Source organism: Bos indicus, chromosome 11 (genome assembly GCF_029378745.1).
Source record: "Bos indicus isolate NIAB-ARS_2022 breed Sahiwal x Tharparkar chromosome 11, NIAB-ARS_B.indTharparkar_mat_pri_1.0, whole genome shotgun sequence".
Taxonomy (NCBI): domain Eukaryota; kingdom Metazoa; phylum Chordata; class Mammalia; order Artiodactyla; family Bovidae; genus Bos; species Bos indicus.
In genome coordinates, this window is record NC_091770.1 from 95,797,302 (window position 1) to 95,822,035 (window position 24,734).

General features: G+C 41.8%; 1 protein-coding gene across 1 annotated transcript; it reads right to left on the reverse strand.

Moving 5' to 3' along the window:
• Nucleotides 1-187: 187 nt before the first annotated feature.
• HSPA5 (heat shock protein family A (Hsp70) member 5) lies at nt 188-4,529 on the reverse strand. The gene is made up of 9 exons (XM_070799234.1): nt 4,425-4,529; nt 4,121-4,346; nt 3,791-4,022; nt 3,246-3,383; nt 2,840-2,952; nt 2,355-2,745; nt 1,994-2,231; nt 1,516-1,683; nt 188-1,097 (listed from the first exon to the last, which is right to left on the reverse strand). Exons 2-9 carry the CDS (start codon nt 4,243-4,245, stop codon nt 535-537), a joined length of 1,968 nt encoding a protein of 655 aa, XP_070655335.1. The 5' UTR covers nt 4,246-4,346; nt 4,425-4,529; the 3' UTR covers nt 188-534.
• Nucleotides 4,530-24,734: the final 20,205 nt, after the last annotated feature.

Here is a 24,734-nt window from a genome sequence, read left to right on the forward strand (position 1 = left end):
TAGTTAAGCATATGGATGAACCAATCTCCCACCCCTTTTCTTAGGTTAGGCAGGTTTCCCAAAATGACTGAATATTTATAGAAATGTTGTTTCCTTACCTCAAAACCCTGAACAGTCCCAACACATGAGAGTCTAACCTTAAATGACTAACCTAATTAGAAGCTTTATCACAAAAATTAGACCAGTGTAAATAACAAACATTTATTGGTGTCACTTATGGTAGAAAAAAGTTCCTACACCAGATACACATGACCCAATTGTTAAATAGAACATTTTCAAGGTGAACACACGCCCTAACCCAGCTTTTTTTTAACCCACTTTTGATTATAGCCAATTCCTCCTTGCCCCCCACCCCAAGACATGTGAGCAACTGCTAATGAAAAGCAGTAAACAGCCACTTGGGCTATAGCATTTTCAACTCCACTCCAAGGTGAAGATTCCAATTACATTCGAGACTTAAGTTCTCTCAATTTTCTCCTAGCGAAAGTTCCTGAGTCCAGTATTTACAATATTATAGCACTAGCAGAGCAGTGTCTACAACTCATCTTTGTCTGCTGCTTCCTCCTCACTGGTTGGGGGAGGGCCTGCACTTCCATAGAGTTTGCTGATAATTGGCTGAACAATTTCTTCTAGCTCCTTCTTTTTAGCTTTGAAATCTTCAATGTCAGCATCTTGGTGACTTTCCAGCCACTCAATCTTTTCTTCTACAGCTTTTTCCATGGTCTCCTTATCTTCTGAGGAAAGTTTACCTCCCAGTTTTTCTTTATCTCCAATCTGATTCTTAAGAGAGTAGGCATAGCTTTCCAATTCATTTCTTGTGTCGATGCGCTCCTTGAGCTTTTTGTCTTCCTCAGCAAACTTCTCAGCATCATTGACCATTCTTTCAATTTCTTCAGGTGTCAGGCGATTTTGGTCATTGGTAATTGTGATCTTATTTTTGTTGCCTGTACCTTTGTCTTCAGCTGTCACTCGAAGAATGCCATTCACATCTATCTCAAAGGTGACTTCAATCTGTGGGACCCCACGGGGTGCAGGAGGAATTCCAGTCAGGTCGAAAGTTCCCAGAAGGTGATTGTCTTTCGTCAGGGGTCGTTCACCTAGAAGTCACACACACAAAAATTGTTAGTTGTCACTGATAAACGTTAGTACATTTGGATTTCTACTTTTAAGTCTGCAGTGGCAAGGGCACTCTATCAACTTAAAGTGGGTGGTACTGGATCTGAAAAGAGCAGTGAATTAAGTTACTAGTACTGTTAATCGAATTTCGTCTATTTTATAGCAGTATGAACTTTGCTTGTTGTATTTTAGAAGCCAGCTCAGAAGGCATTTTTAATGGGAAAGAGTGCCAGACAAAAAACAGATTTTAGTCCTTGCTCTACCAAACAACACTAAATTAAGGTCTTCTCACCTGAAAACAGCAGATACTTCTTTCCCTAGTCATTTCAACAGCGTATATTAAAAAAAAGTCAAACTCTTCAAACACATACCATGATATTAACAAATGTAAGCAATTACCTTCATAGACCTTGATGGTAACAGTTGGTTGATTATCAGAGGCTGTAGAAAAGATCTGAGACTTCTTGGTGGGCACCACAGTGTTCCTTGGAATCAATTTGGTCATGACACCTCCCACAGTTTCAATACCAAGTGTCAGGGGACATACATCAAGCAGTACCAGGTCACCTGGCAAAAGTAAGTTAATTGAGGTAAGTTCCAATTCAGGAGTCACAGGAGCAATACCAAGCAGTCCCCATGATCAATAAAACTTCATCTTCTCCATCTTGCCACTTGGTTAGGTTCTATGCAAAATCATTTCAGAAGCAGTGAATTAAATACAGCTGCTAAGGATGTTGAGACTTCCAGGTCTTGTCATCACTGTACCCTTCACTAGCTCTTTGAGCTTGCTGCTTGTGTTCTATTGCTTTCCAAAGCAACAGCTAATACTTTTCCCATTCAGCTACTGAAACACTGTGGACAATGCTGACAGACTTACCTGTATCTTGATCACCAGAGAGCACACCAGCCTGGACAGCGGCACCATATGCCACAGCCTCATCTGGGTTTATGCCACGGGATGGCTCCTTGCCATTAAAAAACTCTTTAACCAGCTGTTGAATCTTTGGGATTCTAGTAGAGCCACCAACAAGAACAATTTCATCAATATCAGACTTCTTTAAATCAGAATCTTCCAACACTTTCTGGACAGGCTTCATGGTGGAACGGAACAGGTCCTAGAGTAAGAGACACAATCACTGTGATGATGCCTGTCATACCCACAAATAGTCGAAATCCTTAAATGCACTGTCCCATACTCAGAGTCTAACTAGATCTCATTAGCAAAACAAGGAACATACCATGTTTAGCTCTTCAAATTTAGCCCGAGTCAGGGTCTCCGAGAAGTCTTCTCCTTCATAGAAGGACTCGATTTCAATTCTTGCTTGATGTTGGGAAGACAGGGCCCGTTTGGCCTTTTCTACCTCACGCCGGAGTTTCTGCACAGCTCTGTTGTCCTTCCGAACATCTTTGCCAGTCTTCTTTTTGTAGAGTTTGATGAAGTGTTCCATGACACGCTGGTCAAAGTCTTCTCCACCCAGATGAGTATCTCCATTAGTGGCCACGACTTCAAAGACACCATTATCAATGGTGAGAAGAGACACATCAAAGGTTCCACCACCCAGGTCAAACACCAGGATGTTCTTCTCCCCTTCCCTCTTATCCAGGCCATAAGCAATAGCAGCTGCTGTACTGTTAGGGGAATGAGAAAGAAAAAACAAACCTTACTTAACTTTTACCTTTCCACATTTGGCAAATGTGCCATACTTTTGAATTTAACACTTACGGCTCATTGATGATCCTCATGACATTCAGTCCAGCAATAGTTCCAGCATCTTTGGTTGCCTGGCGTTGGGCATCATTGAAATATGCTGGTACAGTAACAACTGCATGAGTAACCTAAAATGATAACAAAAGGTAGTTAGACATGTTTTATCATACAGTTTAACCTTTATTTAAGTTACAGTCAAACTATCACTTTATTTTTAAGATAATTATATGTATGTGGACTTGCAAGCAGTAAGTGATAAATGAAAAGACCCTAGTATTTTGTTTGATCTCCAGTAAAACATGCAAGTAATTAAAACTGATATACATGGATGTCAGACTTTTAAAATGATGAAAGCATCTACACGACACGATCAGAATCGGTAATAATAAAACTGCTCAACACGGTTCTAGAAAATACCTACCTTCTTTCCCAAATAAGCCTCAGCAGTTTCCTTCATTTTAGTGAGAACCATGGCAGAAATTTCTTCAGGAGCAAATGTCTTTGTTTGCCCACCTCCAACATCAACTTGAATGTATGGTTTAGTTTTCTTTTCAACCACCTAAATTTGAGAGAATAATTATGATTTTCAGACATAGGAGCAATGACATTTTAAACTTTAAAAGAGGACTGAGACTCACTTCCCTCTCCAAAGTTGGGTTTATTTTGGACCCTTTGAGCTGAATATTTGGGGCAGAAATATTTAAGGTGTAGAAGGTGCCTTACAATTACAAGCCACTTCAGTTTTAATCAGTCTCTTAATTCTAAACTATTGTCGACAGAATAGTTATGCATGAAATTTCCTTGCCAAGTTTACTATCTTCAGTTCTGAAATATACTAGGAGTATAAAATAAAATTACACACACACGACATCTATATCCCCTTTGCTTGTGCCTAAACTTTTTAATTCTAAATACTCCCATCACCATCACCCACTATCTATTTAGAAGAAAAAAACCGGTTCGAACCTTGAAAGGCAAGAACTTGATGTCCTGCTGCACGGACGGGTCATTCCACGTCCGGCCGATGAGTCGCTTGGCGTCGAAGACTGTGTTCTCCGGATTGGAGGTGAGCTGGTTCTTGGCTGCATCGCCGATCAGACGCTCCCCTTCAGGAGTGAAAGCCACATAAGACGGCGTGATGCGGTTGCCTTGATCGTTGGCGATGATCTCCACGCGGCCGTTCTTGAACACCCCGACGCTGGCGGAAAAAACCGAACGGAAGGAATCAGCACCACGATGCTCTGGGCAGCCCAGGAGGCCACGCCCCATTTTCCCCTCTCCCCAAACCCCACTTACCAGGAGTAGGTGGTACCCAGGTCGATGCCGACCACCGTGCCCACGTCCTCCTTCTTGTCCTCCTCCTCCGCGCGTGCCGTGCCAAGCAGCAGCAGCAGCACCGCAGCCACCAGGGACAGCTTCATCTTTCCAGCGCCGTCGGCCAGTCGGTCAGCAGGCAGCTATAGGGCTTCGCAGGAAAACCAGCCACAGGCCGCAAACACAGGAGCGCACCGAGGTTACTGAGCTGAGGATGACAGGGCCCGGGATCAGAACAGTGGACAATGCGAAGGGCAGGTCCGAAAAGACAGGCCGCAGCACCTACCTCTCAAACGCACGAAAAGCTTAAGTTGATGTGTCTGTGATGTCTCGGTCAGCGTCTACCGCGCCGTCGCCTACTCCGCTTATATACCCTCCCCCCAGCCCCGTCGTGGAGGCCTCCGATTGGCGAAGGCGCAGCTCGTTGGACGTCGCTGATTGGTCCAGGCCACCAAGCTGGCCGCTGCGGATTCGAAGCGGCCTCCTCCGCAGCTAACGTCATCGCTACGCCCCCCGGGCTGACTCATTGGCTGTTGGGCGCGCACAGCAATCACCAATGAGACACAACATCCGCCTCGGGCTCCAGCTCCGTTGGTTTAGCAGCTGCCTGTCAGTGACGGGATCTCTCACCCCGAGGTGGTTTCCGCCGGTAACAGCTGAGGTCCCACCTCCACGCTGGGCCCTGAGGGGATCGGGGCCCGTCCGGCGTGCCAGATACCCTCAAGGCAGTAGGACTTGAGTCCGTGCCTTCTTCACGATCCGCCCGCGTGACCTTCCTCCGTCCCTCTCGAGGGAAGCGGCTGTTTTCTCCTCCCTGCCTCCATCCCGTCCCTGGCAGGCAGGTGTCAGCGTAGATGTGATCACCTCCGAACAAATTTCTCTGTCCTTTATAGCTGCCACAGGTACTAGTGTCCTGGGGTCTTTTGTTGCTCATCAGGCCGCAGCTCTCGAGTTGGGACCTAGGCTGCGCACTGCCCGGTCGCGAATCATGGCTCCTTCTACTTCCATGCCCCGGCACCCGCTATCCCGTTGTGTTTCCCAGGTCTCCCCACATTGCCTTGCCCCTCGGTAAGTCCCAGGACAGACCTGACCAAAGTAATTGGCTCCCATACAGAGTCCCCTACACATATGGCAGCCCTGCACTTAAGAGCGTGCTAATGCCATCACTCCCACCTTGGGATGCATCATTTTTCTAGCTTGTCACCCCTTGTCTTCTCTCTCCTTGCCATCATTTGCTTTTGTGGCTCAGATTATCATTTACAATGCCTTCTTCATCCTTTATTGATACCTTTTTACTTTCACTTCTGGAAAAGGTCTGATTGTGCTAAACATATTTAATGGACAAAGACCTCTGGATAATACCATACTCTTGTAGCAAAAAGTATAAAGGCTGCTATTTACTTTAGCCTTACTATGTGCCAAGCATTATTCTTTTACCTTTCGGTCCTTACAGTTCAATACTTGGCATTTCCCATTTTACAGATGAGAAAATTGAGACCAAAGAGATTAATTGTCACAGAGCTGCTAAGTGATAGAGTTATTATTGATATCCAAGTAAGCTTGACTCTGTAGCCAATGCTCATAATAAGTTTTTTAATTTGTTTATTTTTTGGCCTCTGTGTAGAGCATGTGGGGTATTTAGTTCCCCAACCAGGGATCAAACCCATGTCCCCTGCATTGGAAGCACAGAGTCTTAACTACTGAACTGCCACGGAGGCTCCCAAGAATTTTTTAAAATTAAGTTCACTTATTCAACAAATTTTTAGAGGCCCTACTAGAGATGGGTCAAAGGCCTGATACAAAATATTTTGAGATGCTTACAGAAAATTTGTGGGACTTACCACAGTCAGGAGCTAGTGACTCCAGTATTTTTTGCACTAAATGGGTTCCTGAGATTCATTGGTATGAGCAATAGTATGTCCAAATAGCACTGAAACATCTTACGCACAGTTGACTAAGATGCTGAGCCTAGGAGTCAGTACTCAGGAATTTTTCTTTCTCCTTTAGTGCTCCTCAAAGGTTATGCTGGTGACTCAGTGTTGACTCCGTTCTTACAATTGAAGTTGCATCATGCATCTCTTTCACAGGGCTTGTAATACTGCTGTAACACCTACCCTTCTTCAGGTTACATCAGTCCATTATCAAGATAGACATCACCATTCCACCACATTGCAGTTACATATCATTTCAAGCAAATTTTCTGTATGTATCATAGTCCATATCCATTAAAAACAGCTCTCAATTTCAGCCTCATCCTTGATTGATGGAGTAACCTTTGCAGCTCTCCTTTTCTGAGATTTAGAAAAGTGGTATCTAGCTAACTGCTAAAGAGAATTGAACATATTGGTGGTCGTAGTATTTTTAAAAGTCAAATATATTAGGTAAATTATAGTGTATTCCAAAGTGCAATCATTTATGGATTGAGTAAGAAAATCAGTAAATAAATCTAGTTTGCTGAATGTTAAATACCAATAATAATAACAGTGCTAAGTTATCAATATTTAAGTGCTAAACACTATGCAAAATGCTGTAAGTGCAGTATTTCTTTTAATCCTTAAGAAAATATTTTTAAAACCCCTACTTTGGGGATAAGGCATATGAAGCTCTAAGAGGTAAAGAAATTTGGCCAGGAGATCACACAGCTGAGAAAATACAGAACCAGAATTTGAGCTTTGGCAGGTTAATTTTTAATTTCTGTAGTCTGGGTTGTCATCCTGAACTTCAAGTTTATAAGACTTCTGTAGTTTTTAGGATATAGAGTAGTTACATAGTACAAGTATTTTGATATCGGTGATAGACAAATGTAAATTTTTATCCAGTCATTTAAACAAGCTCATTTTACTCTTATGGGTAAGAAAATAGATTTCTATTTCCCATCTGATCTCAGAAAGCTAAGCAGAGTTACAATTGATTAGGATTGGATGTTATTTAGGTCCTAAATCTTCCTTTCTGAAAGGGAATTAAAGGCATAGAGCAAGAAGGAAAAGGCCAATGTAATCGACAAGTTGAATATTTAGACCCTGGTAAGTTCACATGTTTTGTTGGAGAGAATATTCAGCTAAGAGGGCATATGACCGTGGAAACACCCAACCTCCCAGAGCCTCAGTTTCTTCTTTCATCTATTGAATGTCAGGAAATTTCTGTCCCTCCTTGTCTTGGTGGCTTGTTTCAAGGATCAAATGAGATATTGTATGTGAAAGTTGTACAGTAGTGGTAACGCTGTTATTTATTGTAAATAAACAGAATAAATTTTAGAAGTCTTCAAGCAAAGCACCTCTTGAGAGTGAATTTTCAAGATTACTTTCTAAGGGAAATAGTATTTGGTGATCTCATTGAATTTGACAAAAATTTTTGGAAATGCTTTGAAAAGTGTTACATCTAATTACTGTCTTGTATTGGCTGCATAAGATGTCTTTTTTGATTAAGAGATGGGATAATTCCTCAGCCTTCATTAAACAACAAGAGAGTGAGAGAAAAGTATATCTCCCTAATACCCAAGCTGGGAGTAATAGGAAGTATGAATCCTATAAGATGTTTTAGTACTTCTGATAGTGCAATGTGCCATTCAATAAGTTTCTTTGTCTTCACTTAAAAAGTGACTTTAATAATTAATAGAGAACCTTCCCCACGCACAAGTGAAAAGTAACAGATGGTGTGTTTTTTGTTCTTCACATAAATATTTTTGGTGGAAGGCATTTAGGAGGGTATATTGTGTCAGCGTGATAGAGAAGGATCATGGAGTTCGCAGGCATAAAAATGAGTTCCAGTTCTGTCACGAATTGGCTATGACTTAGGGTAAGTCATTTAATCCCTCTAAAGCTCTGTTTACTAGTCTGTAAAATGGATGTAATTCTGCCTCCTCACAAAGCTACTTATGATTGAGGTACTTGATTAATTATAAAGTACTTTATACATAAAATGTTCGTTTTTATTTTTCTTCTGTCTTAAGTTTTCCTTTGAAGTACAGTAAGCTACGGAGGGGACCTCCCTGGTGGTCCGTGGCTAAGACTCCACCCTCACAAGGCTTGGGGGCCTGGGTTTGATCCTGGTCTGCAGGGGACTAGATCCCACGTGCCACGACTAAGGCCCAGGGCAGCCAAATAATGTGAAAAAGAGAAGAGGAAGGCCTGAGCATAAGGAGCTGCCTATTGATTTTGAGTGATTTGATATGTCTTAAACTTCTAAATTTTTAAAATAGGAAATATATACACATAGCGTATAATTCAACGGATACAGTATACAGTGAAAATAAGGTGGCCTGCCACCCAGTCCCCAGCCCTGTTACCCTGCACAAGTGAAGGTTACTGCTGTCACTGCTTCTGATAGTGCCTTCTAGAGATGTTTTATTCAAATGCAATGTGTGTGAGTGCAACCCAGTTTTAAAACCAATGGTAGAGGATAGTGCACAAATGGTTTCTGCTCCTTTATCCACTTGGCTATGTTTCTTGGAGATTGTCACAAATCAGCTGCCTCCATTTTTTTTTAATGTCATACTGGGTGCCCTGAATTGAGTATCTACTACATGGTGAGTGTTTTATACACTTTAAACCATTTTATTATAAATTACAATGTGGATACAGAAAACACAAATGTACAGTTTAATGAAAAACATAAAGTGAATCCCTAAGTATTCAATAACTAGGCCAAGAAATAGAATGTTGTCAGTACCCAGAAGTCCTCATTTTTTCCGCTAGCTGATCACAGTCCCCTCCTCCATGAAAAAAAAGTGACTTCTGGGCTTCCCTGGTGGTCCAGTGATTAAGAAGCTGCCTGCCAATGCAGAAGACACAGGTTTGATCCCTGGTCTGGGAAGATTCTGCATGCCACAGGGCAGCTGAGCCTGTGTACCCACAACTATTGAGCCTGTGTGCTAAGAGCTGGAGCAACTGAAGGCTGCGCATCCTAGGGCGTGTGGCTCTGCAACAGGGGAAACCACTGCAGTGAGCAGCCCGCACACGGCAACTAGAAAGTAGCCCAGACTCACTGTTTCTAGAGAAAACCTGCCCGCAGCAGTGAAGACCCAGCGCAGCCAAAAATAAATAAATAAATAAATACATATATATATATATATATTTTTAAGTGACTTTATTGTTACAGTCTTCAGAACTTAACCATGTAAAAATACCTCCTCACACATCATCGTTTAGTTTCCTTTGTATTTTTTCACTTGATGTAACGGAATCCAAGAATATGTATACTTGTGTCTGGCTTCTTTCACTCACATTGTTTTAAAGTTTTATCCTTATTGTTATGTGTAGCTCTAATTCATTCACTTTCAATTGTTTAGTATCCCTAAGACAGCACAATTTAGGTTGTATTTAGTATTTTGGCTATTATGGACAATGCTACTGTGAACATTATTCTACATGATTGTTAGTACACACACACATGAATTTCTCTAGGGTGTGTGACCAGGGTTTTGGCTAAGATCAGGTGTGTATTATGGAGGCTTCCCAGGCTACACATTGGAAGGAGGAGGGGCCCCCTCCTCCCAATGCAGGAGGTGTAAGAGACACAGGTTTGATCCCTGGGTGGGAAAGATACCCTGGAGTAGTAAATGGCAACATGCTTCAGTATTCTTGCCAGAAAAAATCATGGACAGAGGAGCCTGATGGGTTACAGTCCATTGGGTTGCAGAGTCCGACACAACTGAGCGACTGAGTATACACAAGGATCAAAAGGTTTCAGTCAGTTCAGTCACTCTGTCGTGTCTAACTCTGTGACCCCATGGACTGTAGCACACCAGGCTTCCCTGTCCATCACCAGCTCCCAGAGCTTGCTCAAACTCATGTCCATCAAGTCGGTGATACCATCCAACCATCTCATCCTCTGTCGTCTCCTCCTGCCTTCAGTGTTTCCCAGCATCAGGGTCTTTCCCAATGAGACAGTTCTTCACATCAGGTGGCCAAACTATTGGAGCTTCAGCTTCAGCATCAGTCCTTCCAATGAATATTCAGGACCGATTTCCTTTCCAAAGCCTGGAAAAACCATAGTTTTGACTATATGGAACTTTGTTGGCAAAGTAATGCCCTGCTTTTTAACATGCTGTCTAGGGTTTAAATATCTTCAAAAGGTTTAAATATGTTTCAAATATAGTAGATCATGTTGAACTACTTTGCAAGTGTACACTCTCACCAGAAGTTTACAAGAAGTCCAGGTGTTCATGTCATTGTCAACACTTGATATATACTTTATTTGACAGTCTGAGGCATGTATACTCGCTTCTCATTATGGTTTTAATTTCTCTGATCATAAATGGAGTTGTGTACTTATTGGTCATTTTGATTTCTTTTATGGGGTTCATAGTTATGGTTTATTACATAACATAGCAATGAGATGGTTAGATAGCATCACCGACTTGATGAACATGAATTTGAGCAAACTCCAGGAGATAGTGGAAGACAGAGGAGCCTGGTGTGCTGCAGTCCACTGGGTCTCAAAGAGTCAGACACGACTTAGCGACTGAACAAGCACGACAAAATAAAATTAGCAAAATAGGCATGGGGAAATCAGAAGGCCAGGTTTCCAAGAATCCGCTCTCAGTGGGGTAACATAAGACATGCTTAATTGCTCCAGGTTCCAAATAGGAAAAGGAGTACGTCAAAGCTGTATATTGTCACCCTGCTTATTTAACGTATGCAGAGTACATCATGAGAAACGCTGGGCTGGAAGAAGCACAAGCTGGAATCAAGATTGCCGGGAGAAATATCAATAACCTCAGATATGCAGATGACACCACCCTTATGGCAGAAAGTGAAGAGGAACTAAAAAGCCTCTTGATGAAAGTGAAAGAGGAGAGTGAAAAAGTTGGCTTAAAGCTCCACATTCAGAAAACGAAGATCATGGCATCTGGTCCCATCACTTCATGGGAAATAGATGGGGAAACAGTGGAAACAATGTCAGACTTTATTTTTCTGGGCTCCCAAATCACTGCAGATGGTGATTGCAGCCATGAAATTAAAAGACGCTTACTCCTTGGAAGGAAAGTTATGACCAACTTAGATAGCGTATTGAAAAGCAGAGACATTACTTTGCCAACAAAGGTCCGTCTAATCAAGGCTATGGTTTTTCCAGTGGTCATGTATGGATGTGAGAGTTGGACCATGAAGAAAGCTGAGCACCTAAGAACTGATGCTTTTGAACTGTGGTGTTGGAGAAGACTCTTGAGAGTCCCTTGGACTGCAAGGAGATCAAACCAGTCCATCCTAAAGGAGATCAGTCCTGGGTGTTCATTGGAAGGACTGATGCTAAAGGTGAAATTCCAATACTTTGGCCACCTCATGCAAAGAGTTGACTCATTGGAAAAGACCCTGATGCTGGGAGGGATTGGGGGCAGGAGGAGAAGGGGATGACAGAGGATGAGATTGCTGGATGGCATCACCGACTCGATGGACATGAGTCTGAGTGAACTCCGGGAGTTGGTGATGGACAGGGAGGCCTGGTGTGCTGTGATTCATGAGGTCGCAAAGAGTCGGACACGGCTGAGTGACTGAACTGAACTGAACAGAACGATGTGTGACAACATGTACAAAATGTTGCCAATCAAGGAAGCTCATCTGAGCCTAGGATTCCAGGATTTTTATTGGGGGTCAATCAGGTATACAGTGCATATCCAGAGAGAAGATGTTCACCAGAGAATACATACTTGTTAGTATAAACCAGACAAACTGGTACAATGTGGCTCAAAAACCCCAGGCATGTGTTCTTGTTTTTTCCTTTTTCTATCCTTTTTCAAATTCCTTTCCCATTTAGGTTATTACAGAGTGCTGAGCAGAGTTCCCTGTGCTATACAGTAGGTCTTTATTGGTTCTTTAAATATGACAGTGTGCACATGTCAGTCTCAAACTCCCAATCTATCGCTCCCTACCCCCTGGTAACCATAAGTCCAGTCTCTTAGTCTGTGAATCTGTTTCTGTTTTTATAAATAAGTTCGTTTGTATAATTTTTTTTAGATTCCACATATGCACGATATGACATATTTGTCTTTCTTGATTTATTTTCTGAAATTGTCCATTTCTCTATTTAGAGTTTCTTATTTTGTAATTAGTTAATTCTTTATATTTACATATTAGTCATTTTTTCAGTTATATGTATTGCAAATATCCTTTAACTACACTGTGGCATTTGTTTTCAACTCTCTTCCTAGTGTCTTTAAAAACCTTTTACTTGTGAAAGCATTGCAGACTTGCAGAAAGTTACTTTGCCATTAAAGGTCTGTACAGTCAAAGCTATGGTTTTTCCAGTAGTCTTGTAAGGATGTGAGAGTTGGACCATAAAGAAGGCTGAGTGCCAAAGAACTGATGTTTTTGAATTATGGTGTTAGGGAAGACTCTTGAGAGTCTCCTGGACAGCAAGGAGATCAAATCAGTCAATCCTAAAGAAAATCAACTCTGAACATTCATCAGAAGGATTGATGCTGAAGCTCCAATACTTTGGCCATGTGATGCGAAGAGCTGACTCACTGGAAAAGATCCTGATGCTGGGAAAGACTGAGGGTAGGAGGAGATGGGCCAACAGAGGATGAGAAGGTTGGATGGCATCACTGACTTAATGGACATGAGTTTGAGCAAACTCTGGGAGATAGTGGAGGACAGGGAAGCCTGGAGTGCTGTGGTCCATGGTGTCACAAAGAATTGGACATGACTGAGCGACTGAACAACAAAAACAACAGCAAAATACTAGAATCCCATGTACCCTTCACTCAGGTTCCTCCAATGTAAGATGGAGGAGGTAAGATGTAAGGTGACATCTTACATAGTTGGAAAAACTAGGAAGTTGACATCAGACCATTACTTTTAACTAGACCACACATTGTATTCAGTTTCTACCATCTTTTTAGCCTGTGTGTATGTTTGCATATAATCCTATACAGTTTTTTTTCCCCAAGAAGCATTATTTTTTATTTATAGCCCCACTGTTTTATATGTATATTTATGGACTGTCCAAAAGCAGTATTTTTAGTAACCTTGGAAGTTTTAAATACTCTAAGCAGCTCCTGAAATCAAGTTGTCAAATTCCTCACCAAGGACAGCCTTAGATAATCTGTGGGCTCCCAGATAGTAAGTATTCACCTGGCAGCCATCTGTGCTTCAAGCCTCCATCTTTCACCTGCAAGGCTGGTGATACTAATTTCTGCCAAATTCTGACCATGACACCATTATCAAGATCTACACCCTAAGTGGCACTTCTGCGTTGACCTGATTTCACACTGTGACAAGGTCAACATACCTGCAGTTATCCTGTGAAGCCTTTCCCTTTCACACCCAAGAAATCCCCTCTTCTATTCAAAATTCCATGACATACAATCGATGAGCAATAAACTCACCCCCATCGTCCCATCTCCTGACGTGGAAAGCAGACCTGGGGCCTCCTGAGTTCTCACCGTCAGCGTGGTGGAGGCCACACCGGAATGCTGCCCTCCAGTGTTCAGGATGCAGAAACCTCGGGCCAGCAGGGTTGTGACGGGAACCTCTCCAGACCCAGGGAGTCTGCATGCCAGGGACCTGGCCCTCAGAGGCCTGGTGGCAGCTTGCCCCAGTCCACTCGAACCTCCGGAGAAGAACATCCCTACTGAGAACAGAGGCTAGAAAGCAGTCTTATACTGTTTTATCTGATGGATAGATTCATGTAGCCATCACTAAAATTAAGTTAGAACTTAATTCTATTTTTGATGGCCAGATAGTTCAACAAACAGAAAACATCAATTTTTTTTCTTTTATGGTTGTGCTTTTTATGTTGTTTTAGAAATCTTTCCTTATCCTGAGATCAAGAAGATATTGTTCTTAATTATCTGCTAAAAACTTACTTTTTATTGTTTTAATTAATTAATTGGCCGTCCTGCAGCATGTGGGATCTTAGTTCTCAGCCAAGTATTAAACTGGTGCTTTGATAGTGCGGAGTCCTAACCACTAGACCACAAGGGAAGTCCCTAAAACTTACATTTTTAAACCTGTCTCTCTCAGATCTATATAATTTACTTGGAATTTATTTTTTGATATATGTGAGTTATACATACTGTGAGTAAAATGAATTTTTTTCCATATGGATGCTCAATGGTCCCAACACCATTTTTCATATCAGTGTTTTGTGAGCCTCTGTCTTAATTTCTATAGCTGTATAGAGCTGGACTTTGAGCGACACACAGGTTTGAACTGCATGGATCCACTTACGCATGGATTGTTTTCAATAAGAAATACTACAGTAGTACAGAATCCGAGGTTCGTTGAATTTGTGGATGTAGAACTGTGGATACAGAGGGCTAACTTACAGTTGGATTTTCTGCTATGCAGAGGGCTGGTGTCTCTAACCCCACACATTGTTCAAGAGTCAACTGTAACAAATTTTGATATCTGGTAGGACAAGTCCTTCCACACTGCTCTTCTTCAGGAGTGTCCTTGGCTAATCATGGTAATTGTATTTCCATATAAATTTTATTTTTTATTTAAAAAAATTTTATGTATTTGGCTGCACTGGGTCTTGTGTCATGTGGGATCTAGTTCCCTGACCATGGCTCCAACCTGGGCCCCCTGCTTTGGGAGCATGGAGTATTAGTTGGACCACCAGGGAAGTCCCTCATAAAAAATTTTAGAATTAACTTATAAACTTAGGAAAATAAATTATTAAATAAAAAAGCTAAGTTACTCAATGAGTCCTATGCCATTTATTTTTAAAATAAGCTTTGTAAAGTATTAATTTTCTATTTAACTTATTTCTGTATTGTAGAGTTCTTTAATTTGCATGAATTTTGCATTTAAAATTTGCTATCAGGAGTAAACAATTTCCATTTTGAAATGATGTTATGATTTATCAGTATGATATATTATGTAGCCATTAAAAGTGTTGATATCTATGATTTTCAAAAAGTACATAAATTGTAAGCATGTTACTTTTTTGGTCTAGACTCTTTTGCTATTAAAAAATCTCCATTTATCTATCAGGAGCTTAATAAACTTGGAAAACTTTAAGAACTTAAAGCAGGAGGGCTTAGAGGAGCTATTCCACGTTCAAGGTCAGAAGGGGTGGCGGTGAGGAGATACCCCTCGTCCAAGGTAAGGAGCAGCGGCTGCGCTTTGCTGGAGCAGCCGTGAAGAGATACCCCACGCCCAAAGGTAAGAGAACCCAAGTAAGACAGTAGGTGTTGCAAGAGGGCATCAGAGGGCAGACACACTGAAACCATACTCACAGAAAACTAGTCAATCTAATCACACTAGGACCACAGCCTCGTCTAACTCAATGAAACTAAGCCATGCCCGTGGGGCAACCCAAGATGGGCGGGTCATGGTGGAGGGATCTGACAGAATGTGGTCCACTGGAGAAGGGAATGGCAAACCACTTCAGTATTCTTGCCTTGAGAACCCCATGAACAGTATGAAAAGGCAAAATGATAGGATACTGAAAGAAGAACTCCCCAGGTCAATAGGGGCCCAACATGCTACTGGAGATCAGTGGAGAAATAACTCCAGAAAGAATGAAGGGATGGAGCCAAAGCAAAAACAATACCCAGCTGTGGATGTGACTGGTGATAGAAGCAAGGTCCTATGCTGTAAAGAACAATATTGCATAGGAACCTGGAATGTCAGGTTCATGAATCAAGGCAAATTGGAAGTGGTCAAACAAGAGATGGCAAGAGTGAATGTAGACATTCTAGGAATCAGTGAACTAAAATGGACTGGAATGGGTGAATTTAACTCAGATGACCATTATATCTACTACTGCGGGCAGGAATCCCTCAGAAGAAATGGAGTGGCCATCATGGTCAACAAAAGAGTCCGAAGTGCAGTACTTGGATGCAGTCTCAAAAACAACAGAATGATCTCTGTTCATTTCCAAGGCAAACCATTCACTATCACAGTAATCCAAGTCTATGCCCCAACCAGTAACGCTGAAGAAGCTGAAGTTGAACAGTTCTGTGAAGACCTACAAGACCTTTTAGAACTAACACCCAAAAGAGATGTCCTTTTCATTACAGGGGACTGGAATGCAAAAGTAGGAAGTCAAGAAGCACCTGGAGTAACAGGCAAATTTGGCCTTGGAATACGGAATGAAGCAGGGCAAAGACTAATAGAGTTTTGCCAAGAAAATGCACTGGTCATAGCAAACACCCTCTTCCAACAACACAAGAGAAGACTCTCACATGGACATCACCAGATGGTCAACACCGAAATCAGGTTCATTATATTCTTTGCAGCCAAAGATGGAGAAGCTATATACAGTCAACAAAAACAAGACCAGGAGCTGACTGTGTCTCAGATCATGAACTCCTTATTGCCAAATTCAGACTGAAATTGAAGAAAGTAGGGAAAACCACGAGACCATTCAGGTATGACCTAAATCAAATCCCTTATGATTATACAGTGGAAGTGAGAAATATATTTAAGGGCCTAGATCTGATAGAGTGCCTGATGAACTATGGACGGAGGTTCGTGACATTGTACAGGAGACAGGGATCAAGACCATCCCCATGGAAAAGAAAAGCAAAAAAGCAAAATGGCTGTCTGGGGAGGCCTTACAAATAGCTGTGAAAAGAAGAGAAGCAAAAAGCAAAGGAGAAAAGGAAAGATATAAGCATCTGAATGCAGAGTTCCAAAGAATAGCAAGAAGAGATAAGAAAGCCTTCCTCAGTGATCAATGCAAAGAAATAGAGGAAAACAACAGAATGGGAAAGACTAGAGATCTCTTCAAGAAAATTAGAGATACCAAGGAAACATTTCATGCAAAGATGGGCTCGATAAAGGACAGAAATGATATGGACCTAATAGAAACAGAAGATATTAAGAAGAGGTGGCAAGAATACACAGAAGAACTGTACAAAAAAGATCTTCATGACCCAGATGATCACGATGGTGTGATCACTCACCTAGAGCCAGACATCCTGGAACGTGAAGTCAAGTGGGCCTTAGAAAGCATCACTACGAACAAAGCTAGTGGAGGTGATGGAATTCCAGTTGAGCTCTTTCAAATCCTGAAAGATGATGCTGTGAAAGTGCCGCACTCAATATGCCAGCAAATTTGGAAAACTCAGCAGTAGCCACAGGACTGGAAAAGGTCAGTTTTCATTCCAATCCCAAAGAAAGGCAATGCCAAAGAATGCTCAAACTACCTCACAATTGCACTCATCTCACACGCTAGTAAAGTAATGCTCAAAATTCTCCAAGCCAGGCTTCAGCAGTAAGTGAACCGTGAACTTCCTGATGTTTAAGCTGGTTTTAGAAAAGGCAGAAGAACCAGAGATCAAATTGCCAACATCCGCTGGATCTTGGAAAAAGCAAGAGAGTTCCAGAAAAACATCTATTTCTGCTTTATTGACTATGCCAAAGCCTTTGACTGTGTGGATCACAATAAACTGTGGAAAATTCTGAAAGAGATGGGAATACCAGACCACCTGACCTGCCTCTTGAGAAACCTGTATGCAGGTCAGGAAGCAACAGTTAGAACTGGACATGGAACAACAGACTGGTTCCAAATAGGAAAAGGAGTCTGTCAAGGCTGTATATTGTCACCCTGCTTATTTAACTTATATGCAGAGTACATCATGAGAAATGCTGGGCTGGAAGAAGCACAAGTTGGAATCAAGATTGCCAGGAGAAATATCAATAACCTCAAATATGCAGATCACACCACCCTTAAGGCACAAAGTGAAGAGGAACTAAAAAGCCTCTTGATGAAGGTGAAAGAGGAGAGTGAAAAAGTCGGCTTCAGATCAGATCAGTCACTCAGTCGTGTCAACTTTTTCACTCTCCACTTTCACTTTCATCAAGAGGCTTTTGAGTTCCTCTTCACTTTCTGCCATAAAACTCAATATTCAGAAAACTAAGATCATGGCATCTGGTCCCATCACTTCATGGGAAATAGATGGGGAAACAGTGGAAACAGTGTCAGACTTTATTTTTGGGGGCTCCAAAATCACTGCAGATGGTGACTGCAGCCATGAAATTAAAAGACGCTTACTCCTTGGAAGGAAAGTTATGACCAACCTAGATAGCATATTCAAAAGCAGAGACATTACTTTGCCAACAAAGGTCCATCTAGTCAAGGCTATGGTTTTTCCAGTGGTCATGTATGGATGTGAGAGTTGGACTGTGAAGAAAGCTGAGTGCTGAAGAATTGATGCTTTTGAACTGTGGTGTTGGAGAAGACTCTTGAGAGTCCCTTGGACTGCAAGGAGATCCAACCAGTCCATTCTGAAGGAGATCAGCCCTGGGATTTCTTTGGAAGGAATGATGCTAAAGCTGAAACTCGAGTACTTTGGCCACCTCATGCGAGAGTTGATTCATTGGAAAAGACTCTGATGCTGGGAGGGATTGGGGGCAGGAGGAGAAGGGGACGACAGAGGATGAGATGGCTCGATGGCATCACTGACTCAATGGACCTGAGTCTCAGTGAACTCCAGGAGTTGGTGATGGACAGGGAGGCCTGGCGTGCTGCGATTCATGGGGTCGCAAAGAGTCGGACATGACTGAGCGACTGGTCTGAACTGAAGAACTTAAAACTAAGAGTAATACAAGACAGTGAAACAAGTCATCAGTGAAAGATATAAGATATGATTACATTAAAGATACTTCATACACTGTAAGGGACTTCCTTGGTAGTCCAGTGGCTAAGACTCCATGCTTCCAATGCAGGAGGCCTGGGTTTGATCCTGGGTCAGGGAACTAAGATCCTATATGCCATAACTAGGAGTTCACATGCCACAAGTAAAAATCTCAACTGCAACTGAGACTCGGCACAGGCAAATAAATAAAAACAACAAAAATTTTTTTTTAAAGATTTTTCATGCATTGTAACTGAGTGCTTGCTTAGTCGCCCAGTCCTGTCCAACTCTGCACCCCTTTGGACTGTAGCCCTCCAGGTTCCTCTGTCCATGGGAGTTTTCAGGCAAGAATACTGGAGTGGGATGTCATTTCCTCCTCCAGGGGATCTTTCCAACTCAGAAATCAAATCAAATCCATGTGTTCTGTGTCTCCTGCATTGCCGGTGGATTCTTTACTGCTGAGCCATAGGGGAAGCCCATGCATTGTAATTAGTCGTCAGTTAAATTCAAATACAGATAATGCACCAAAGTTTTATGTTGCATTAACATTATAGCTCCTATCATTCTGCACATAACTTGCAAAGGTAGAAAAATAAGTTTTATAGTAGATTTCATTGCCCTTAAGTATGAGTTGCATGATTTATGATCCTGTTCTACAGGAGTCATTTTTATCATTTCCAGTAGTCTCAAATTTTAGGCTTTTATCTGTTGTTCTCAATTTAGCCAATAATTTAAAATTCCTTGGCATATGTTACAAAACTAAATGACTATGTGAATACAGTAATACATTGCCTTAAATCAAAAGCTACATCAGCTTCACAGTAAATCGACCTCTGAATATCTGTATTTCTGAACCTGCCAGTGGGGGCCAGTGCAGGACAAGCAAGGGCACAGAGCATGGAATAAGGCTATGGCTGCAATCTTGTTCTCTACTTGCAACTGGACTGTACACGTGCAAAGAAGGGTTTTGTGAAGGAACTCTTTGCCACCTGTGATTAGGACAGCATCCATGCCTGTCTTCTTGGATTTTCCAGAGGTTTAGAAAAATGTTCCCATTAAGACATAACATATAGTTAATTCACATGTATTTTTTTGTTACTCAAAGTGTGATGAGTCAACCTAAAGACCTATCAATAGGAGATGCTAAACTAAACTAGGGTAGAGTATACTATGGAAATATTGTGTAAGGTTCAAAACAATGAGGTAGATTTTTATGTATCTATATGGAAAGATGCCAGGATTTATTATTACATGGAAAAAGTATTACAGAACATGGAACAATATGTACAATGTGATTCTATTTGTGTTAAACACCCCACCATTTGCCAAATCTGGATGGATACCTCTCGAGTTGACAAGCTCGGCTCCTGGATGGAATTGGATGGGAATCAAGAGGAATTTTTGACCTCTTTATATTGTATACATTTAAAATTTTTAATTTTCTTTTTTTTATTCATTTTTTTAAAATAAATTTTTTCATTTTATATTGGAGTATAGTTCATTTACAATGTTTTGTTAGTTTCAGATGTACAGCAAAATGATTTAGTTATACATACTTCTATTATTTTTTGGATTCCTTTTCTATATTACAAAGTATTGAGTAGAGTTCCCTATGCTATCCAGTAGGTCCTTATTGCTTATCTTTTTTATATACAGTAGTGTATATATTGGCGGAGAAGGCAATGGCACCCCACTCCAGTACTGTTGCCTGGACAATCCCATGGATGGAGGAGCCTGGTAGGCTGCAGTCCATGGGGCTGCTAAGAGTCGGGCACAACTGAGCGACTTCACTTTCACTTTTCACTTTCATGCACTGGAGAAGGAAATGGCAACCCACTCCAGTGTTCTTGCCTGGAGAATCCCAGGACGGGGGAGCCTGGTGGGCTACCATCTATGGGGTCGCACAGAGTCGGACACCACTGAAAAGACTTAGCAGCAGCAGTAGCAGTGTATATATGTTAATCCCAACCTCCTAATTTATCCCTCTCCCCCACCTTTACCTGATAGTTCAGTTGGTAAATAATCCACCTGCCATGCAGGAGACCTCAGTGTGATTCCTGGGTCAGGAAGATCCACTGGAAAAGGGATAGGCTAGCCACTCCAGTACTCTTGGCCTTCCCTTGTGGCTCAGCTGGTAAGGAATCCGCATGCAATGTGGGAGACCTAGGTTCGATCCTCGGGTTGGAAAGATCCCTTGGAAAAGGGAAAGGCTACCCACTGCAGAGTTCCAAAGAATAGCAAGAAGATAAGAAAGCCTTCCTCAGCAATCAATGCAAAGAAATACAGGAAAACAACAGAATGGGAAAGACTAGAGATCTCTTCAAGAAAATTAGAGATACCAAGGAAACATTTCATGCAAAGATGGGCTCGATAAAGGACAGAAATGGTATGGACCTAACAGAAACAGAAGATATTAAGAAGAGGTGGCAAGAATACACAGAAGAACTGTACAAAAAAGATCTTCATTACCCAGATAATCACGATGGTGTGATCACTCACCTAGAGCCAGACATCCTGGAATGTGAAGTCAAGTGGGCCTTAGAAAGCATCACTACGAACAAAGCTAGTGGAGGTGATGGAATTCCAGTTGAGCTATTCCAAATCCTGAAAGATGATGCTGTGAAAGTGCTGCACTCAATATGCCAGCACATTTGGAAAACTCAGCAGTGGCCACAGGACTGGAAAATGTCAGTTTTCATTCCAATCCCAAAGAAAGGCAATGCCAAAGAATGCTCAAACTACCTCACAATTGCACTCATCTCACACGCTAGTAAAGTAATGCTCAAAATTCTCCAAGCCAGGCTTCAGCAATACGTGAACTGTGAACTTCCTGATGTTCAAGCTGGTTTTAGAAAAGGCAGAGGAACCAGAGATCAAATTGTCAACATCCGCTGGATCATGGAAAAAGCAAGAGAGTTCCAGAAAAACATCTATTTCTGCTTTATTGACTATGCCAAAGCCTTTGACTGTGTGGATCACAATAAACTGTGGAAAATTCTGAAAGAGATGGGAATACCAGACCACCTGATCTGCCTCTTGAGAAATCTGTATGCAGGTCAGGAAGCAACAGTTCAAACTGGACATGGAACAACAGACTGGTTCCAAATAGGAAAAGGAGTCCGTCAAGGCTGTATATTGTCACCCTGCTTGTTTAACTTATATGCAGAGTACATCATGAGAAATGCTGGGCTGGAAGAAGCACAAGCTGGAATCAAGATTGCCGGGAGAAATATCAATAACCTCAGATATGCAGGTGACACCACCCTTATAGCAGAAAGTGAAGAGGAACTAAAAAGCCTCTTAATGAAGGTAAAAGAGGAGAGTGAAAAAGTTGGCTTAAAACTCAACATTCAGAAAACGACGATCATGGCATCTGGTCCCATCACTTTATGGGAAATAGATGGAGAAACAGTGGAACCAGTGTCAGACTTTATATTTTGGGGCTCCAAAATCACTGCAGATGGTGACTGCAGCCATGAAATTAAAAGACGCTTACTCCTTGGAAGAAAGTCATGACCAACCTAGATAGCATATTGAAAAGCAGAGACATTACGTTGCCAACAAAGGTCTGTCTAGTCAAGGCTATGGTTTTTCCAGTGGTCATGTATGGATGTGAGAGTTGGACTGTGAAGAAAGCTGAGTGCTGAAGAACTGATGCTTTTGAACTGTGGTGTTGGAGAAGACTCTTGGGAGTCCCTTGGACTGCAAGGAGATCCAACCAGTCCATTCTGAAGGAGATCAGCCCTGGGATTTCTTTGGAAGGAATGATGCTAAGGCTGAAACTCCAGTACTTTGGCCACCTCATGCAAAGAATTGACTCATTGGAAAAGACTCTGATGCTGGGAGGGATTGGGGGCAGGAGGAGCAGGGGACGACAGAGGATGAGATGGCTGGATGGCATCACTGACTCGATGGATGTGAGTCTGAGTAAACTCTGGGAGTTGGTGTAAAACTGTAAAACAGAGACATCACCAATCCTATCTATCCCATTTGGTTGTTATTAGGGTAAAACCAGAGGATGCAGGTCAAAGCTTTTTATCATAAGTCAAAATATAAATGTTATACTTTGACATAATTCAAACTCAAACAGCTGGCAAACATTCAATGCTAAAGGCTAACTTAGTTGTTTTCTGTTTACTACATTTCTTGTATAAAGTCTACTTTCAATCCAGCAAGCAATATATTCATTCTTGTTCTTATAAAATATATATATGATACACAACGTGGATGGGCCTAGAGATTATCATACTTAGTGAAGTAAATCATACAAAGACAAATATCATGTGGTATTGCTTATATATAGATTCTAAAAAATGATACAAATGAGCTTATTTACAAAACAGAAACTCACAGCCTTAGAAAACAAACTTATGGTCACCAAAGTGGAAAGGTGGGAAAGTGAAAGTGTCTGACTCTTTGCGACACTATGGACTGTAATCCATGGACTTCTCCAGGCCAGAATACTGGAGTGGGTTCAGTTCAGTTCAGTTCAGTCACTCAGTCGTGTCCGACTCTTTTCGACCCCATGAATCGCAGCACACCAGGCCTCCCTCTCTATCACCAACTCCCGGAGTTCACTCAAACTTACGTCCATCGAGTCGGTGATGCCATCCAGCCATCTCATTCTCTGTCGTCCCCTGCTCCTCCTGCCCCCAATCCCTCCCAGCATCAGAGTCTTTTCCAATGAGTCAACTCTTCACATGAGGTGGCCAAAGTACTCGAGTTTCAGCTTCAGCATCATTCCTTCCAAAGAAATCCCAGGGCTGATCTCCTTCAGAATGGACTGGTTGGATCTCCTTGCAGTCCAAGGGACTCTCAAGAGTCTTCTCCAACACCCCAGTTCAAAAGCATCAATTCTTTGGCGCTCAGCTTTCTTCACAGTCCAACTCTCACATCCATACATGACCACTGGAAAAACCATAGCCTTGACTAGACAGACCTTTGTTGGCAACGTAATGTCTCTGCTTTTGAATATGCTGTCTAGGTTGGCATAACTTTCCTTCCAAGGCGTAAGTGTCTTTTAATTTCATGGCTGCAATCACCATCTGCAGTGATTTTGGAGCCCCCCAAAATAAAGTCTGACACTGTTTCCACTGTTTCCCCATCTATTTCCCATGAAGTGATGGGACCGGATGCCATGATCTTCGTTTTCTGAATGTTGAGCTTTAAGCCAACTTTTTCACTTTCATCAAGAGGCTTTTTAGTTCCTCTTCACTTTCTGCCATAAGGGTGGTGTCACCTGCATATCTGAGGTGATTGATATTTCTCCGGGCAATCTTGATTCCTACTTGTGCTTCTTCCAGCCCAGTGTTTCTCATGATGTACTCTGCATTTGTTAAATAAGCAGGGTGACAGTATACAGCCTTGATGTACTCCTTTTCCTATTTGGAACCAGTCTGTTGTTCCACGTCCAATCCTAACTATTGCTTCCTGACCTGCATACAGATTTCATGACCTGCATGTCGGGTGGTCTGGTATTCCCATCTCTTTAAGAATTTTCCACAGTTTATTGTGATCCACACAGTCAAAGGTTTTGGCATAGTCAATAAAGCAGAAATAGATGTTTTTCTGGAACTCTCTTGCTTTTTCTCCTACATATTGATGCACAATAATGTAAATTTTACTTTTTCCAGGGGCATGTAGTTTTTAATCAGGATCTCTTGAGGGACAGCCTCTAAATTCAAATGAATGCAACTTTGGACTAGGTGATCTCTGATACAGCTCTAACATCCAGGATTCAATGTTTCTATCACTAATGATGACATTTCAGAGAGCTATCATGGACATGAGGAAAAAATATTTTTGTCTGGAAATACCAAAAGCCCCTCAAATCACTTGACGTAGCACCTGCTTTCTTGTCTTGCCTCCAAGTACTGGCTGTGCACAAACAAAAGGAAAGAGAACACTTAAAAAAGATTGAGTTTGTCACTGCTCTCTGCTTCTGTGGCAGAGTAGTCTGGGGATTATGAGGTCGAGAGTCTCAAGAACTGAGCTCTAATCTAGATCTGGCATGATTTCTGTGGGTATGAACAAGTAATTTCATTTTCTCTGTATGTCAAGGAAAGT

Coding starts and splice junctions, on each gene's coding strand:
- HSPA5 (XM_070799234.1), bottom strand. CDS start 4,245: ATGAAGCTGTCCCTGGTGGCTGCGGTGCTGCTGCTGCTGCTTGGCACG. Junction 4,023..4,120: donor CTGGGTACCACCTACTCCTG/GTAAGTGGGGTT, acceptor TTTTTCCGCCAG/CGTCGGGGTGTTCAAGAACG. Junction 3,384..3,790: donor TCAAGTTCTTGCCTTTCAAG/GTTCGAACCGGT, acceptor TCTCAAATTTAG/GTGGTTGAAAAGAAAACTAA.